Source organism: Melampsora larici-populina (assembly GCF_000204055.1).
Source record: "Melampsora larici-populina 98AG31 unplaced genomic scaffold MELLAscaffold_60, whole genome shotgun sequence".
In the NCBI taxonomy this organism is placed as follows: Eukaryota; Fungi; Basidiomycota; class Pucciniomycetes; order Pucciniales; family Melampsoraceae; genus Melampsora; species Melampsora laricis-populina.
This window is the reverse complement of record NW_006768824.1, coordinates 51,641-69,368: the sequence shown is the minus strand read 5'-3', so window position 1 is coordinate 69,368 and position 17,728 is coordinate 51,641. Positions and strand designations below refer to the sequence as shown.

Here is a 17,728-nt window from a genome sequence, read left to right as displayed (position 1 = left end):
TTTACTGTGTACAGACAAATCTGGCTTGCACCGCTTGGCGCAGCCGCTCCATTGCCCCAGGAGCTGGGGCCCTGGTGGTTTTGCATTCCGTCAACAATCTGGCCCCAACATATCTGGGTGCAGTGCTTTCTGCTGACCACTTGGGTTTCAAGTTAAAAAATGCCTAAAATTCAAATGCCCCACATAAAAACATAGCTTATAATATTCAAATTTTTAAAAAACTTCTAGAAAGCCCTTCCCAAGAAGCGCATTCTAGTTTTTATTCTATAAAAAATGAATGAAAATTCAAGGGTTGGGAGGCAAAAGTACAAACATTTTTAGGCACTTTTTGGCCAACTTGAAACCCCCTAATGGACCTTTGACTCCCATGCAAGTCAAGATATTGATCACACCCAATTGTACCTTCACCTCCTACAGCCCACTTCTTTTTCAAGACACTCGGAATTGCCAAAGGAGCTGGTGACATAGGAAAAGTGCAATATATATCAGGGGGCAAACTCAAGCTGAAACACATGTATGAAATTGCAAAAATCAAGGATTGGATCCAGGCATGCATCACATCTCCCTAGAAAGTGTTGTGCAAAGTGTTTTAGCCTCAAGCTTACAATAATTTCACATACCAATTGCAGGCCATATCAAATCCAATCAACATCATCATTAAGTCAAGAAACATCAGTCTCAGAAGGGTGGTAGAGATCAAACTTGTAGCAATTGGAAAATCATGGATCAATCTCAATCAGTCTCTTGTGGTGGTGGAAATAGTAAATTAAAAGATATAATTGATGGAGCTGGTTTGGATCCACAACGTGATGATGAGAATGAGAATGTTGATTTGATTAAACAAAAGAAAAAGAAAACCAAATATCCATCTAGATGTTTTGTGGAAGGTTCTATTGATTGTGTTTGTATGATCAATAATACTTTATTCTTAAGTAGAAGTGATAGTGGGTAAGTGAAAACCCATTTTCAAAAAATGAATCTTCTTAAAACCAAAACTGATTGCAGATTAGTTTGTGCATATGTAATTCAATGTCACTTTGGAGTAAATATGAAAAGAAAGCAATCTTTCCCCAACCATTAGCACATGGGACTGAAAAAGAGAGCATCAATGAACTGACACAAGACAGTATTATAAAAGCAAGAAGGATTACATTGATTTCAGGTTTATTGTTTAGTAATTTATTTTGTTCTGGTTCTTGGGATAGCAACTTCAAGACGTGGAAACTAATTAAAGGTGGTCAAGGTAAATATGAAATCAAAAAACTGGATTGATTAAAGAAATGTCAATTGGAATTGGAATGATTAATAGGTTAGATATGGTATTTGAGAGGTCAAAAAATTGAAATATGAATGAACAAGTGGGTGTGGTTGGTATTGGGGTTGGTATTGCACATGAACATAGGCTAGATTGTTGGAAAAAGTAATAAAGGAGCTAAGAGTCATTATTGTTTGATCTTGATTGACTTATAATTCTTTGATTCTATGAAATCAAACAGCTTTTTTTTCTTTTTGGAAGTTTTTAAAAGCCATCAAAGAGTAACCTAGACAGTCTTGTTTTTAATATTGTCTTGTCTCACTTGTCAATTTTTTATTTCAATTGAGTTTATTTTCCTTTGTTCCCTTTACAGTCTTTCACATCCTTTTACCATACTAGATTATTTTAATGTTTCTTTACACTCTTTTATAAACAATTTATCAAGAAAGAAATCACTTTCAAAAAAAGTTACTCATTTTTTGCCTGCAGCGCTGTAGAGCACTGCTGAAAACAAGTTCTGCTGTCACTTGCTTAAATTTCTTGATTTTTTTCATCACTACCCTCAAAGTTACTCAATTTGGGAGAGCCAGATTTGAGCTGCACTGCTCAAAATAAGTTTGGCAGTGCTGCAAGCCAGGTTTGGTACAGATAAAAGTTTAAGAATAGATGGTAAGATATTTCACAGGATATCTTCATTTGTTTATTAATGCTTTATAGCTCTGAAAAACAGTGCACTTTGTGGACACCTTTTGTACCGGATTGCAGAGCTACAGTCCCTGCTGGGATACCAAATTGGTGGACAAAATTGTATCTTTATTTGACTGGATAACAGATTCTGGGAGGAACAGATTCCAGAGACCTTAATGTATCTTGGTGTTAACTGCGACATGAATTGGTTTGCCTGGGGAGATTCCAGACCCATACCTCTGGAGATTATGTTGAATCAATTTGACAGTGTGTTCTTGATGATGCTTGCAAGAGCCTGGTACATGATCCAGCTCAATATAGGGACAGGTTTGAGACCATTGGTATCACAGGTGAAAATTCAGACCACAAGAGTTCTCTGTATTTGACAACTTTCCAAGGTTTTGGATAGCAAGAAAGGAAAAATGGGGGTTCCATATTGTGTCATGTGGTATTTATGTAGATGAATTGGTCAAGTGATAAGTATGTTTATGCAGATTATAGCTTAGTATGCATATTATAGGTTAGTAGCAGACATATGTGAGACATGAGAAGGATGGATCACACAAGTTTAACATGAAACTATACACACAAATTTTGAAGCAAAGTAATATATAATTTCTAGAATAACTCACCAACACAGAATAGGACCAAAGTAAGACTTTATTAATTGGCATAGGAAGAGCTCTGAGCTTTCCAAAAGGCAAGTGCATTGAAAAAAAGGAGAAAAGACATCAATAATTTTCAAAGCATATTTGTTCAAAGATGAGAAAGTTGAGATAGTTTATGCAGTGATACATATAATATATGATCTTGGTTTGATTAACAGAACTTTTGAATGTACAACACATATAGCTGTGAATTTGAGCTTTGGGGTGATTCACTGGAGCTTTTAAGTAGTCAGGGATGATTAAAAATCAATGAGTGATGTGAATTCTCCAGACCTCCTTTGATGATAAATATTCTAGCAAAAAGGTTTGAAAGACTGCATAAGTTGAATTTACATGGAATAATTGTGAAACTGATTGTATCTCCTTGCTATGATTATGTCTTCTGGAATTCATAGGATTGTAGGATGACAGGTCAGTGCACACAAATTGAGTGTGCCTTATGTAATCACCTTGATCAACTCTGAAAATCCTCTATCAGTTATTTCTTTCAATGAGAAAGTTACTCCACTGGGACTTATGGCTGACTTATATTTCAACATAGCAGTCCAGGATTGTAGAAGGTATCTTACATATTGGAGAGGAATAGGGTCGTTAGAATACTTTGGCCATGACCAGAGTTGCTTGAAAGTTAATTCCATATCTGACCAATACTTTCCACATTTCAATGATGGTGTTGGGTCTGCAAATAACTTCCCAAGGTTCTGGCTGCCAAAGTCCAGCTGTCTCCACTTACTGAATTCTTGCTGCAAAAAACTCCATGCACTAGAAGTGATGGTCTTGAGCTCATCTTCTGATTCAACATCTTTGTACAGTAATCTGACTATCCCTATAACTCCCACAGTCACTCTATACTCTGCCATACTCACAGCCTTGGCAATCTTTAACATGTTTGATTGATGCAGGTCAGGTTGCTTTCTAGACTTGAGAACTTCTTCCCTTATACTTCCACATGTATCAAGCTGAATGTGGTAAACTGTATCATAAATTTCTAATAGTCTTCGAAGCAAGGGGCTAAAGAATATATGGACATCTTGACACAGCTGAAATCCTGCAGGTGAGAGAAACTTTGAATGCCAAGATATTTCTTGGAATGTTTCCTTGTATATTTGTTCTTGAGGTGGAAATTGCAATTCCTCCCAGGCAAGGTTTCCTATCCCAGCTCTTGAATAAAATCCACCCTGCATGATAAGATCTGGATCATAAACACCCAGAGCCCATTGATTCATGTAGCCTATATCTGTACTTGGAAGCTTCAATGTAGGGCGATTACTGTTCCATTCTTTGACCAAAGAGGTAAACAATTGGAGCTTGATACTTCCAAGTGAAGAGCTGGATGCCAAGTATTCAAATAACAACTGAGGTTTGAGACAATCAAATGCTTTGTCATCCTTGATCTTTCCTTGAAAGCTGATTTCTTTTAGATGTATTTTTTCCCACTTGGAAAACAACCACTTTATGAACTCCCATCCATATCTCAGTATATCTCTCTGGACAGCAATGTCTACACCATGGCGAACATAACTCATCAGCAGCCCCAAGAAACTCATTGTAACATTTGATTGACCACTTCTCAATGCCTGAGCAATTTTCACATTCAAAATATGATCTCCAGGAAGGTTTTTCTTCAGATTTTCACTCAGATTTTGAAACCAAAAAGGGATTTCATAACACAGAATTGGATCATTATCTACTTTGAAACTACCCATCTTCTGGAAAAGGTGGATTGCATTCATTCCCAGCTTCTTGAATGAGATATTTGATTTGAAATATCTTTTGGTACCTAATTTACTGTGATTGATGGGTAATCTTGTTAAAACTCCCTTTCTGTCTTTTTTCAAAGGGCTTTTGAATTCTGGCAATGGGTCTGAGATCTTGAATTGGTATATATTCCTTGGATTTAGTGCTGAAGTTTTGATTTGAGTGTTGACGGCTGAATTCACCTGAACTCCACTGTGTATATCATGGGGATTAATCTGCATATCCAACAACTTTCTCTTTCTAGAAGACAATTGCCTTTCATGGAAGCCAACAGGTTCATATTGATGGTTTTTACCTATATATGCATGGTCACCCAAGCCAGAGGCCCCATTCAAAATATTGTCATTCTTATCAGTATTATATTGTGCTTGGAGGGGGGATTGATTCTCTTTAGGCAAACCACAGTTATGTATATGGTGTGATATCGATTGATCTGTCTGGGGATCTTCCAGATTCATCCAGTCATATTCATCCCCTTGGGTATTGTTGTCCATCAGGTCTTTAGTGGGTTGGATGCAATTAGCTGGAGCAGTAACCAAAGCATTATCCAGTGTGTCTAAACTGTGTGTGTGACTGTGGTGCATAGCTGGTGATGATGTTTCAAGGATTCTTTCTTTTTTAAAAAAGGGGTTAGAGTCAATAATTGGATAAAAGTTTTCTACTGATGCAGGTGTTGCTCCCAGTAGTGGTAGATGGGTTTTTTGACCCAATGATGTGTGATGATCATTTCTGATGAAATTTTCAAACTGTGGGGTTGAGATTGAGTGATCATGATTTCTGATGAAATTTTCAAACTCTCGGGTTGAGATTGAGTGATCATGAGGAGTAGGCTGATCATGGTGAAGAATAATCAGATCTTTTCTTATTTCAATTGGATCATCTTGATGGACTCCTATAAGTTTCCCACTGCCATTCAAACAGCTTCCATCTTCTGTTTCAGGAAATACTTGTGGGTGATACCAATTCCATGTTGGAATCTCAATTCCACTAACCAGATTGAACTGCTCTGAAGAATGAGATTTGGTTTGGCAGTGATCTTGGAATGTAGGCTGAATAAGGTTGGGAAGAGATGGATTTTGTGCTGTCTCAATAAGCTCATCTTGATGAATTCCCCTACTTTGTCCATTACCATGCAAAAGAACATCATGTTCAATTTCAGAAAAGAAATCTGGGTTGTCCCCCATAGGAAGTTCTTTTCCACCAAACAAATCAAACTGGTCTCCCAAATGGGGCTGGATTGGTGGAATTGTAGCTGATCCAAGGTTTGCCATGATGTTTGTATCCCAGTACTGGTTCCCTTGAAGAAATTTGATGCCATTTCCTTCCAAAAAACCTGGACTAGGGTGAGGAAGGTATTGAATTTTTTTCCCTTCATCAAAGTTCAAAACTTCACCATCATGAAAAATATTGTCCCCTGGTGGTATTTCAAAGGTCAATGCCTTACTTCTGTCTTCAACTCCATGTGTGATGATTGATCTTGTGGGCCCAGCCTGGAAAGCAGAGCTCAATGGAAACACTTTCAACAATAGAGTAAGAAACCAAGGCTTAGTCATCTTTGGAAGGGTGATGGTTGGTAGTCCAGTTGGTGCACTCAAGTTGAAAGTGTTTCTTATCAGAAACAGATGAGACTCTGGCCAATATATATGGAAGTGAATGCACCTTGTGTTATTTGAGTATCAAAAAAGCCTGGTGTAGAGGCTGAGATGCATAATCTTGCAGCTTACTACATGTGTCAGTTTGATACAGGGGTGGTTTCAAGTGCCTGGATCCAACACACAGATGAAGTGAAATCATTTCACAAATTAATTGGAAGATTAGTTAAAGCATGTCTCAAATGTGTCACCCAGACCATTTGGCTCTAACTTCTAAGCCAATAGGGGGTTTCAAGTTTGGATTTGTTTTGCATATTTTTTAAAAATTCCAACAAGTTGTTCATAAAGATTATCTTTGTCAAACAGATGTATTTTCAATTCAGGACACCTAAAAAGGTGTCCTGCTTTGAACAATTTACACATATTTTACCACAACAGGCAAGTTGTTGTAGAGTGAAAATATGTAAGGATTTTCAAGTTTAAACCCCCTGATATAATGAATTGATCAACTCAAAAAAACAAAAGAGCTCAAGAGTTCTTTTTGACACAAAAATGCCTCTATCTGTTGGAAATATGTAATTGTGATGGGTGTCATTAATCAAGTGGGATATGGCAAGAAGGGTGTCACAGGCGCGCTCTTGATTATGCAATGCTAGAAGGATATGCTAATATTGCCTCCCTCTTAGATTAGGGGGTTTCAAGTTGAAGGTTTTTACTATTTAGGTGTCCCAAATTAACAATATGTTGGTTTTACAAAGATTTTTTTTACAAACAACTTGTCCAAATTTATAAAAATTACACAAAAAAACCAAACTTGAAACTGGACAACCACAGGTTGTGTACGAGTTAGGTTTGGGGGCTTGAAAGGTATTGGTTGTCCACCCAGCATGATCCTACGAACTTAACCTGTCCCTCTCCCTTGCAAACATTCAAACTGTTGTTTTAAGTGGTACAAGATAAATTATAAGTCACCTGTGTGAGTACCATTGGACTAAGGGAGAAGGGAGTTTCTAATAAGGAAAATGGGCTTCATAATACAAGAGTGTTTTGGGCTATCTGCCCAAAAGATCTCACATGTGAATTTTGAGGTTAGCCGTAAGTCCCTGTCTAACTTTGTGGTCCTACCACTGCTAAGCAGACAAACCTCTCACTTGTGTTGCCTTTTGTTTCATCCTTCAGGCATTGAATCATTGGCAGTTTTTTCCTTGCAAGTAAAACCCTCCACCTTGTTACATCTCTCCAGGTGTAGATTTGTCAAAAACCGACCCACCCACATACCTACGTAATTTCACAAAACCCTAAAAGAAGGCATGTAGCCAGTTGTTCTGTTCCATCTTCAATTTCTAGTTCTCTATGCTTCATCTATCTCCAAGTCTCTTAAAAAAATCCCTTTACACAGAATGATAATGAAAAAACAATCTCTTATTCAAATTCTCTTCAATATTTTTTATGATAAGCCCATAATTTTCTCCAGCATGTTATGAGTATCCTCCCTCTCCCTCTCAATTTGTCTGTTTGGTTCCATGTGGTTTTCAAGTGATGTCCACAAAAGACATTGTTTCTATTCCTGCTTTTTGCTTTGTTTTTCCCTTTCATTTGTTGTTGGTCCTCCCCAAGGGGTGACTCCCAATGCAAATGTCTCATGGGCCCAGCCTTTGGCTGGAGCGGTTTCACATAGGTGCACAAAGAGATAAACTTATCAAAGTCCCCCCCACCCAAGTAGTCAAGGGAGGGACTTACGGCTAATGTCATGGTTTTCAACTCACAACAGCAATATTTTCACTTTTTGTTGTGGCCCATTTTGAGGATCCCACACCGCATAAGATCTTACCTCCTGCAGCGCACAGCTTCCTTGAAATCTCATCTTCTGGTTCCGGTTTCAGATCTTCATTGTGCATAGACTTGCTGCTATTGAGGTTATTGGACACCGGGTTTTTGGAGACATCAGCACGCTTTAGGGGTCCTGTATGAAATTTGGTGGTCCCGCTACAACTTTTCAAAACTCTTATGAGTGAGCTCAATCAATACAATGGATGCTAAAAACACATGAGGACATGTACAAGGTGCAAATGAAGACCCTTGCGGCTGGAAGCAAGATTTGATGAGGTCTGTGACCCTCATAATGGGCAAAAACAAAAAATGAACAAAAATTCTGCTGTTGTGCGTTGAAAAGTAGGACATTAGCCGTTGACTACTTGGGCGGGGGGGACTTTGATAAGTTTAACAAAGAGAGTAGCGCAACGCTAAAACAGGGTCAGCGCCACTGGCCCGTGAGACGCATCGCATATGCTTTCAACTTCCATAAGTTGAGGTGTCCACTCTCTCTATCATCTAGCTATCTAGGGGAGTGTGTTTGTGGTCACAAGGATTATCATTCAAGGATCTGGCTCACACTTTTATTTTAGGTAGTCAAGTTGCAATCATGTTTCCTGTCACGATTGGTGGTCAGGTGAATTGATCGGATGTTTAGAGAATGGTGAATATGCCCTGGATGGAGTGAGTGGTCAAATATGATTGATGGACTCCATTGAGTATTCAGCTGTAGGACCAAGGCAATTTGGGCCCCAGTACACTGAGATGTGTTCATTGCACTACGGAAGTCTTGACTCTTTCCTTGCCTGATAGCAAGAATCAACAGCAAACCTTTGGGACTTTATGGAGGTTCAAGTTGAAAGCTGTGAGCAAGGGTTGCAAGGCTATAATCCGCAATTCTAAAATTATGCCTGATGCCGGGAACCACGAAGGCTTGCTTGTGATCGAGAAAAGTCTGTGGCCGCAGCATTTTTTTGTCAAACTGAACAGCTTGCAATATCGATCGCAGTTTTGAATGCTGCTCAAATTGTGGTGCAATCCTGCAGGATTGCAAATTGAGGTTGGCGATATAAGCGATCCGAGTCAGAAACTGCACCCTACAGGCTGCATGTAGGGCTTCTCAGGCCAAAACTTTTTCGATAACATCAGACATTCTTCTGACTGTGACTGTACAACTCACCTCATTCGTACCAACATGAGTGCGATCTACTGTCGACGGCTACCACCTCTCGCAATCCATCGTAATGGAAGTCTCTTGCTAAATCGGCGTAAGTGAGATTGGCCTGGCGATGAAGTCTGTTGACCTGATACTCACAAGCAATGAACTTCTCATCTTAGATCAGTCACTTTCAACCTTTCAACCACGAAACTGGGTTCACACCCAATCCCCCATTTCGTCTCGATCTCTCCTTTTCGCCTCCTCTCATTCCCCCCTTCTTCAACATCGATTTCAAAAAATCGACTCATTCGTCTTTCCATCTCGTTTCAATTCTTCACCGGCGAATCAAGAGAAAGATGAAAGTTCATCTCAGAAAGCTGTCTCTCGTCCTTCTGCCTCCGATCAAACTCGAATGCAAAAGATATGGGTGAAAGTTAAAACAGAAGCTTCACATTATTGGCATGGTACGAAGCTTTTAGGAAAGGAAATCCGACTGAGTGCAAAATATCAAATGAAATTATTAAGAGGCAAAAAATTGACACGTAGAGAGAAACGACAAGTGTGTATTTTTTCATCAGGCTTCCAAACCTGAGTCAGCAGCTCAGCAGATCACTGATTATATCGTCTATGCCCCTTCGAACAGCTTAAACGGACTACAACCGACTTATTACGGCTGATCCCGTTCTCTGTCTTCCTCATCGTTCCTTTCATGGAACTTTTACTACCAGTTGCACTCAAACTGTTCCCCAACATGCTACCGTCAACATTCCGAGATGAATCTAAAGAACTAGAGAAGAAGCGCAAGTTGTTAAAAGTCAGACTCGAGATGGCCAAGTTCTTACAAGAAACTTTACGAGAGAGTGGAATGAGTAAAAGAGTCAAAGAAACTGAAGAATTTAAAGAATTCTTTAGAAAAGTTCGTAGTACAGGAGAAAAACCCAGTATGGATGATGTGGTTAAAGTGGCTCGATTGTTTGAGGACGATCTCACCCTTGATAATCTTTCGCGTCCTCAACTCGTTAGTATGTGCAGGTGAGTCGATTGTTTCAAATCTCATGTCATTCCACTCGCTCGGTTCATCTTCACGGTCATCTAAGCTAAACCCGAATCTTTCGAATCACTCTTTGCTTTGGAATTAGGTATATGAACATCAATGCTTTCGGAACTGATAATTTCCTACGTTATACGATCCGTAACCGAATGCGACATTTAGCAGCAGATGACGCCTTGATCGATGCCGAAGGAATCGAATCGCTCTCGGGAACTGAGCTGCGACATGCATGTCAATCCCGTGGCATAAGATCAATGGGCGTAGATGAAGCTGAACTTCGAAAGGAATTAGAACAGTGGATCGATTTACATCTTCACCGTGGACTTAGTGCAACTCTTTTGATCCTTGGTCGAGCCTTTGCTTTCAACCGAGGCGGTGATAGTGAAAAGGGTGATAGTACTCTTGAGAGCCTCAAGGATGCCTTGAGTAGTCTTCCAGACACTTTGGTGGGTGCTCTAGCTATCTTCGTCATTTGAGTCAAATGTGTCACCGCGCGAAACTAACCGGAGGCTAATCATTTGACTTTATCTAGCTTAACGAAGCTGAACTGGAAGTTTCGCATGACACGGTGACCAACAAGCAACGTCTCGCGGTCTTGGAAGAACAGGAAGAACTTATTGCAGATGAAAGCGAACAAGAGTTAAGAGAAGAAGAGGCACGAAAGGCTCAACGTGAACTTGAAAGAAGTCAAAAGGCAGAGGCTGAAGAATTGGAGAAGATGGAAAAAGTGGTCGAGGTTGCTTTAGATAAGATACCTGAAAGTAAATCAGAAGCCGAAGCAGTCGATCCTGACAACGTCAGAATGACATCTGAACAGCTTCATGAGCTTGGAGAAGCTCTATCAATCTTGAGTGCGAAATCGAGTGTCTTACATGAGAAAACTGAACTGAAGAAATTGGTTGAAGAGAATCAAGAGGCAGCACAGGATGTAAGTTTGATCTTTGAAATTGAGCAGACTGTTGTCGTCTTCATACGTTTGATTTTGCAACTATCCATTATAGCCCGAGAACACCGCATCCGCAGGACTGGTCAAGAGTATCCAGAAAATGATTCACGAAATTGACACTCAACTAGAAGAGTACGACACTCAAGTTGGAAACAGGATGCATCAGATCAATATCGGGAAAGACGGAAACATCAGTGTCGATGATCTACGGAAAGGACTTGGTGTAATCAAACATCGGTAAGTGGTACCCAGCCTCTCGCATCAGCAGAAAAAGTAACTGATGTGTTTAAAACAGACCATCGGATGAAGCGATCGAAGTCCTCATCGATAAACTCGATGTCGATCACGATGGATTCGTACCTCTCGAGCATGTTGTATCTCTAGCCGCTGAGGAAGGCTTAGGGATTGTAGTAGACGAAGATTCAAGTTCGAATGCGATTGTTTCAGAAGGTCAGAAACTACGACATGATGGACACAAAAACTTGAAGCTACAGTCAAAGTCTCGTGATGCAAGATCTAAGTCTGAGTCCGGGGTTACTAACAAGGAAGAGCCAAAGCCTAAAAAATCAGATATTGTTGAAGATCCTTAGAGAATCGGTTTTGGTTTCCTCAATCTGATCACATCTATGGTCTATAACATCAAAAGCAAGTTATACTGATCTACTACCCCAATCATACTACTATCCCCATTCCTTATCAGCGGGCAGGAAAACAAGATACACCTTATCTTGAATGTATTCAAGTGATATATTAAATAGAAGTTTTTGAAAAACATGAAATTAGTGTGTAGCAAATTCGCCAACAACACCTGGTGTAGTTGCCTTTGAGCATTAGGCTTCCTAATCATGATTTTACTTGCTTTGGAAGTGATTGAAGGAAATCACACTGTTCTACTAGTTCATTGACAGCCAGTTTTCTATTGAATCTATTTCTTCAGGAAAAGACTTTGAATTGTGATTTCATGGGAAACACTGAGATCTACTTGCAGTAATTATCAATAAAATTACACAAACATTCATAAGCCCTTCATATTAAACCACGCATAAACCTCTACATCTTAAGTGCAAAGCGCAACTTCAAGGCCACCTCAAGCTGTTCCAATTGATCAGGTGAACAAGAACCAAGCATGATCTGTTCCATTTCCCCTCAGTTGTAAATACATGGGGAAGACCTGCTTGAGACCAAGAGGACCATGCGCGCCAAACGGAGGTATGTCAGCTTTGGAATACAAGATGGATAATACAACAAAATCTGACAGACAAACCGGTGCATTCAAAGTGTCGAAAGCTATAAAATCCTCACAACAACTTCCAGTATCATTCGCGATTATCCCAAAATTTGTGACGTCTAGACTCCAACGGTGGGACGTAAAATCCCGCATCTATCTCGCCGACTTACCACAAACCACCAAGTGCCTGAACAGGATATGACACTACGGTTGTGAAACTCCAGGAAACTCCTCAAAGCTGGTCCTCCTTGGATAGTTCACGTAGAAATCATTATTCCTGATCACTTCTGGGAATCCTCGAGAATTCTGTACTCGTTTCGTAATCGTTCGATCACCAAGCGATGCGAAAATCATGTAGTGTGGGCGGGTGCGCGACGACTGTGGCGGTGAGCGGTCTTATATCTTATACACTGGAACTGGATGGATGGACATCTGGATGTGGGTAGCACCGGTCGCCACGTTTCATGGTGCACATTGCTGACGATACCAACGCGGTGTCAATACAACACCTGCCGAGTTTCATCAGTTTCATCCAGACTGGATTCCTACATACGTCCCGAATAGTCTGGAATCACATTTGTCTTCCCCGGGTTGAGGATTGGGACGCGTCAAGAAGCTTCGAATACAACATGACATACTCCACAATATCACAAGACTTGTTTGACTTACGATGGGATAAGTTTTTGTCCAAGTTACCTCTTTAGTTCCTTTTCTCTGATCTTTCAAAATATTCAATCTTACACATCCAGTGACCCGCACCGACTTTACGCTCTTTCATAGACTCAATCCTTTGCAATAATATCAATGAATCATCGAAGACATTTACATCTGAGAAACTTTCTCATCTTCTGGAACATATATTTTACCAGCTCATTAGTTATACCAACAGACAATGGCAAACACAGTACCAGCACTCAATTCGGCAGACGAGGAATTTCTGCCACACACTTGGCAATCGAATCATCATCTGATTCCAAAGAAGCGGTCTCTTTGTTACCGACTATGCTCAAGTCTCAGTCATTGCCAACTACTTCATCACTGAGGAACAGTGCTCTATCATCCAGTTCACTCGGGAGAAACAAGATCACACTCTTGGAAGGAGATTCGGTCCCACTATTAAATCCTTGGGGCTTACGAAGCGAAGAACAGCTGGAAAAGTCCGCGTCAACCACCTCAATTGGTGGAAAAGGAAAGGAATTAGATAAATTGAACTCTTCGTGGTGGAAAAATCAATTACCCAGAATTCTCAAATCTTGGTGGAAGACAGTGATAAATCATCTCAGCTCGTTTCAAAAATCGGTTAGTAATTTGCATTTGTTCTAAGGAATATTCATGTTCAGCCGCTAACGTGAACCTCGCATCCCCTGGTCTGATAGATCAAAAGAGGCTTTGGTAAAATTATACCAAGCAGACCATATACTGTTTTATCGAAGTCTCCCAGCTCACATGTGATCTCACCCAGTGATAGATCAACAATCGATGAAGGAACGAAAGTTCTCGATGGCACAATAGCGAATGACGTGACAAAAATTCCTCATGGATCTATCGATGATCCAGCTACAAGAACCCCTCATGACTCCACAGTTGATGAAGGTAAAAAGACTCCTCATGAATCCACAGTTGAACAAGCGACAAAGATTCCTTTCGACGCCATAGCTGATCAAACAACAACAACTCCTCATGAACCCACAGTTGAACAAGTGACAAGAAATCATGATGAATCAATACCAAATCAGGCGACAACTCCTCCTCATGAATCCGCAGTTCAAGGAGCGACAAAAACTCCTCTTGACACCATCGCTGATCAAGGGACAGCAGCTCCCCATGAACCCATAGTTGAACAAGTGACAAAAAATCATGATGAATCGATAGCAAATCAGGCGATAACAACTCCTCATGAATCCGCGGTTGAAAAAGCGACAAAAACTCCTCTCGACACCATAGCTGATCAAGGGAAAACCACTCCTCCCGAACTCACAATCGAGCAAGCGACAAGAAGCCATGATGGATCGATAGCTAATCAGGCGACACAAATTCCTCATGAATCCGCAGTTGAAGAAGGAACAAAAGCTCCTCTCGACACCATAGCTGATCAAGGGACAACCACTGCTCACGAACCCACAATTGACCAAGCGACAAGAAGCCACGATGAATCAATAGCTAAACAGGAGACAAAAATTCCGCATGATCATTCACATGAGGATGACGAAATATTCCACGATGCTTTGAGTGAATTCCAAGATAATATACCGGATGAACATGAGACCTTTCTTAGTACGGAACCGCAACCTCATCTCAAAGGTTAGGGCTCAAAAAATTTTATCGAGAGTGATCATTTCGACTGATTCAACTGAATTTGATTTGCTTATTGATAAGAAAACCATGTACCCGCCGGAGCAGAAGCTGCCCTAAAAGGTGCGCTCTTACAGATCAATTTTTATTTTCATTTTCAAGTGCAGGAACCTGAACCATTCTCGATTGAATATTATTTCTTCGTTTTTTAGAAAAACTTTCCCCTGAAAAAGCACAAGGTCTTCCGAAAGGTGAGCGCTCTATAGGGAATTTCTAATTGTGTACACTTTGAACATTCATACTGAATTGTATTCATTTCTTCATGACTGATCAGCAACTCTCCCTGCTGAAGAACAAGCTGCCCCAAAAGGTGGGTGATTTGAATACATTTCACAAGTACAAGAATATGTGACCCTCTAACAGAATTTGATGTATCTACTTATTGGAAAACCTCGTCACAGAAAAACAATCTTTACTTGAAGGTGAGGGCTCAAGAACCCTTTTTTCAAGCGCGATGATTTCGAGTGACCTAACTAAATTTGATTTGCTTGCGGATCAGAAGACCATGCACCCGCCCAAGCACAATCTTCGCTAAAAGGTGGGCACTTTAAAACTACAATTTCAGTTGCAGAAAATTAAATCTTTTTCGATCGAATTTGATTTCTTCGCTGTCTAGAAAAAAAATCCCCTGAGAAAGCACAAGTTCTTCCGAAAGGTGAGGGCTTCAGAAGCATTTGGCGACTGCGTTCACTTTGAATGATCATACTGAATTCTATCCATCTCTTGATGATTCATCAGAAACCCTACCTGCCGAAGCACAAGCTGCCTCAAAAGGTCAGTGATTTCAATATACCTTTGAACCACAACAATCGGAAACCCTCTGACGGAATTTGATATATCTACTGATTAGGAAACCTTTTCACAGAAGAGCAAGCTCTACTTGACGGTAAGGGCTCGAGAACCCTTTATGATGAAGCGCGATCCTTTCGACTGACTCAACTAAGTTTGATGTGCTTATCAATTAGAAAACCATGTCCCTACCAAAGCACAAGCTGCGCTGAAAGGTGAGCACTTTGAAAGTCCATTTCTAAATGCAGGAATTTGAACCACTTTCCATTCAATTCGATTTCTTCGTTGTTCAGAAAAATTTTCCCCTGAAGACGCACAAGTTGTTCCCGAAGGTAAGGTCTCCATAATCGATTTTGAATTGCATACACTTTGAATTATCATACTGAATTGTCTTCATTTCTCGATGATTGATCAGAAACCCTCCCTGCCGAAAAACAAGCTGCCTCAAAAGGTGGGTGATCTGAAGATTTTTTTTCAAGCATACTAAACTGGAACTCTGACGGAATTTGATCTATGCATTGCGTAGAGAACCTCTCCACAAAAGAACACACTTCACTTGAAGGTGAGGGCTCAAGAGCCTTTTTTCAAGCGCGATCATTTCGACTGATTTAACTAATTTTGATTTGCTTATTTTTCAGAAAACCACATACCTACCGAAGCACAAGCTGTGCTAAAAGGTGGACACTTCAAATCTCCAATTTCAATTGCAGGAAATTGAATCCTTCTCGATCAAATTTCATTTCTTCGTTATTTAGAAAAACTTTCCCCTGAAAAAGCGCAAGTCCTTCCGAAAGGTGAGGGCCTTAGAATGAATTTTTGTTGCGTACCCTTTCAATGATCATACTGAATCGAATCCATTTATTGATGATTCATCAGACACCCGCCCTGTCCAAGAACAAGCTGCTTCAAAAGGTGAGTGATCTGAGGACCTTTTCAAGCACAAGAATCTGAAGCCATCTGACGGATTTTGATCCTTCTATCGATCAGAAGTCCTTTCCACGAAAGAACAAGCTTCACTTGAAGGTGAGGGCTCGAGAACTTTTTTAAGCGCAATCAATTCGACTGACCTAACTGGATTTGATTGGCTCATTCATCAGCAACCCAGAATCCTGCCCAAGCACAAGCTGCGCTAAAAGGTGGCTACTCTGAAACTTCATTTCCAAATGCACGAATCTGAATCCCTTCCAGCCGAGCTGATTTATATTTCTTGATTAGAAAACTTCTCGCCCAAAGAAGCACAAGCATCTCCAAAAGGTGAGAGACCTGCAAACAGCTTCCATGAGCGAAGAATCATTTAACTAAATGTCATTTTTTATTGATCAGAGAACCATCCTCCCACTGTACCACAAGTTCCGCTAGAAGGTGAGTCATTGGAAGGTTTTCCTGGTTCTTCTGGTGGGAATGGTTTTACTGATTATGATATCTTGCTTGATCAGGAACCCATTCCCCAAATCCCGACGCATCACCAGCTAGCCTTGCACCAGTTTTGGCTGCCCCCGTCTCCAAATCAATCTCGGATACCCCCGAAGCATCATTGCATGCCATCTCCGCCAAGCCATTGCCATCTACAGCCGAGCCATTTTCGAATGTCCGCGCATCCAACCCATCATCAGCTGCCACCAAAACATCAACTCGCACCCCGCCCATATCGACTGCTGTTGATAACGTGTTTAGGCCTACGTTTCGTGGTATGTTTCCTATCTCTCCAACGCTCTGTGTTATGTTAGCACTCATATCTTCACGTTTTCTTCTCTTTGCCCACAAAGACACAGAATTGACAGCTAAAAGTTTGGCAAAACCAAAAGGTATGTGATAGGTGTATCCAAATTGAAGTTGATCTTACCATCATTTGAGAAAATCTAACGATGACTCAACGTCAATGCCCATACAGCTTATCTTGTAAAACAGAGTCAATTAGCAATCGCTGAGATTTCTTGGGAACTGATGCGAAGAGGAGAGCAATGGGACACTGTGTTTGAAAAACTATATCCTGGTTGGACATTGGGATTGGCGGGAAGGGGGTCGAAGCACTTGCAAAAGTACACGGACCTCTGGGAGCTTCAATATGAAATTGCGAAAAGAACATCTGGGGTGGACCATCTTAAAAATTCTAAAACTCTCAGGGAAGCTCTTGATAAACCTTCGGACGCGGCAACCCGTAAAGGATACGATATATTCATAGCTACCTTGCAGGGTAAGATGGATGAAACTTTCGTCAAAACCATCACAACAGCGGACAAGATGACAAAGCTTCAGAAAAACATCGCCAAACAGCTTCAGGACTGGGACAAAAGTAAAATATAGAAAAAACTTGAAGAAACCCCGCTCAACTTCAAGTCTAAATCACTCCAATCTCATGCGAAATCTAGTGTATCACACAAACTAAGAAAAACCCTCACGAAAACTACGCCTGAAGACCGAAAAATTGTAC

At 40.5% G+C, this 17,728-nt stretch overlaps 4 protein-coding genes across 4 annotated transcripts; 3 read left to right on the top strand and 1 right to left on the bottom strand.

Annotated features, from left to right (window-relative positions):
* Positions 1–721: 721 nt before the first annotated feature.
* On the top strand, positions 722–1,272 carry MELLADRAFT_111959 (uncharacterized protein; the record flags this gene model as incomplete). The annotated part of the gene is made up of 2 exons (XM_007416443.1): positions 722–948; positions 1,011–1,272. The coding sequence occupies 2 exons, from the start codon at positions 722–724 to the stop codon at positions 1,270–1,272; spliced, it is 489 nt and encodes a 162-aa protein (XP_007416505.1).
* A 1,775-nt stretch (positions 1,273–3,047) lies between these two features.
* On the bottom strand, positions 3,048–5,921 carry MELLADRAFT_67914 (uncharacterized protein; the record flags this gene model as incomplete). Its single annotated transcript, XM_007416357.1, has 1 exon — positions 3,048–5,921. The coding sequence occupies one exon, from the start codon at positions 5,919–5,921 to the stop codon at positions 3,048–3,050; it is 2,874 nt and encodes a 957-aa protein (XP_007416419.1).
* A 3,045-nt stretch (positions 5,922–8,966) lies between these two features.
* Positions 8,967–11,937, top strand: MELLADRAFT_79269 (uncharacterized protein; the record flags this gene model as incomplete). The annotated part of the gene is made up of 7 exons (XM_007416444.1): positions 8,967–9,040; positions 9,111–9,490; positions 9,575–9,963; positions 10,071–10,428; positions 10,515–10,910; positions 10,984–11,165; positions 11,224–11,937. Coding segments are annotated over 7 exons (2,074 nt in total), but the record flags the coding sequence as incomplete, so codon positions are not given.
* Positions 11,938–12,960: 1,023 nt separating this feature from the next.
* MELLADRAFT_93689 (uncharacterized protein) lies at positions 12,961–17,601 on the top strand (the record flags this gene model as incomplete). Its single annotated transcript, XM_007416445.1, has 24 exons — positions 12,961–13,455; positions 13,533–14,457; positions 14,533–14,571; positions 14,661–14,699; positions 14,783–14,818; positions 14,910–14,930; positions 15,008–15,046; positions 15,152–15,163; positions 15,247–15,282; positions 15,359–15,394; positions 15,474–15,512; positions 15,618–15,629; positions 15,713–15,748; positions 15,824–15,859; positions 15,936–15,974; positions 16,053–16,091; positions 16,174–16,209; positions 16,288–16,320; positions 16,395–16,433; positions 16,513–16,551; positions 16,621–16,659; positions 16,734–16,985; positions 17,064–17,102; positions 17,189–17,601. 24 exons carry the CDS (start codon positions 12,961–12,963, stop codon positions 17,599–17,601), a joined length of 2,769 nt encoding a protein of 922 aa, XP_007416507.1.
* Between the last annotated feature and the right edge of the window lie 127 nt (positions 17,602–17,728).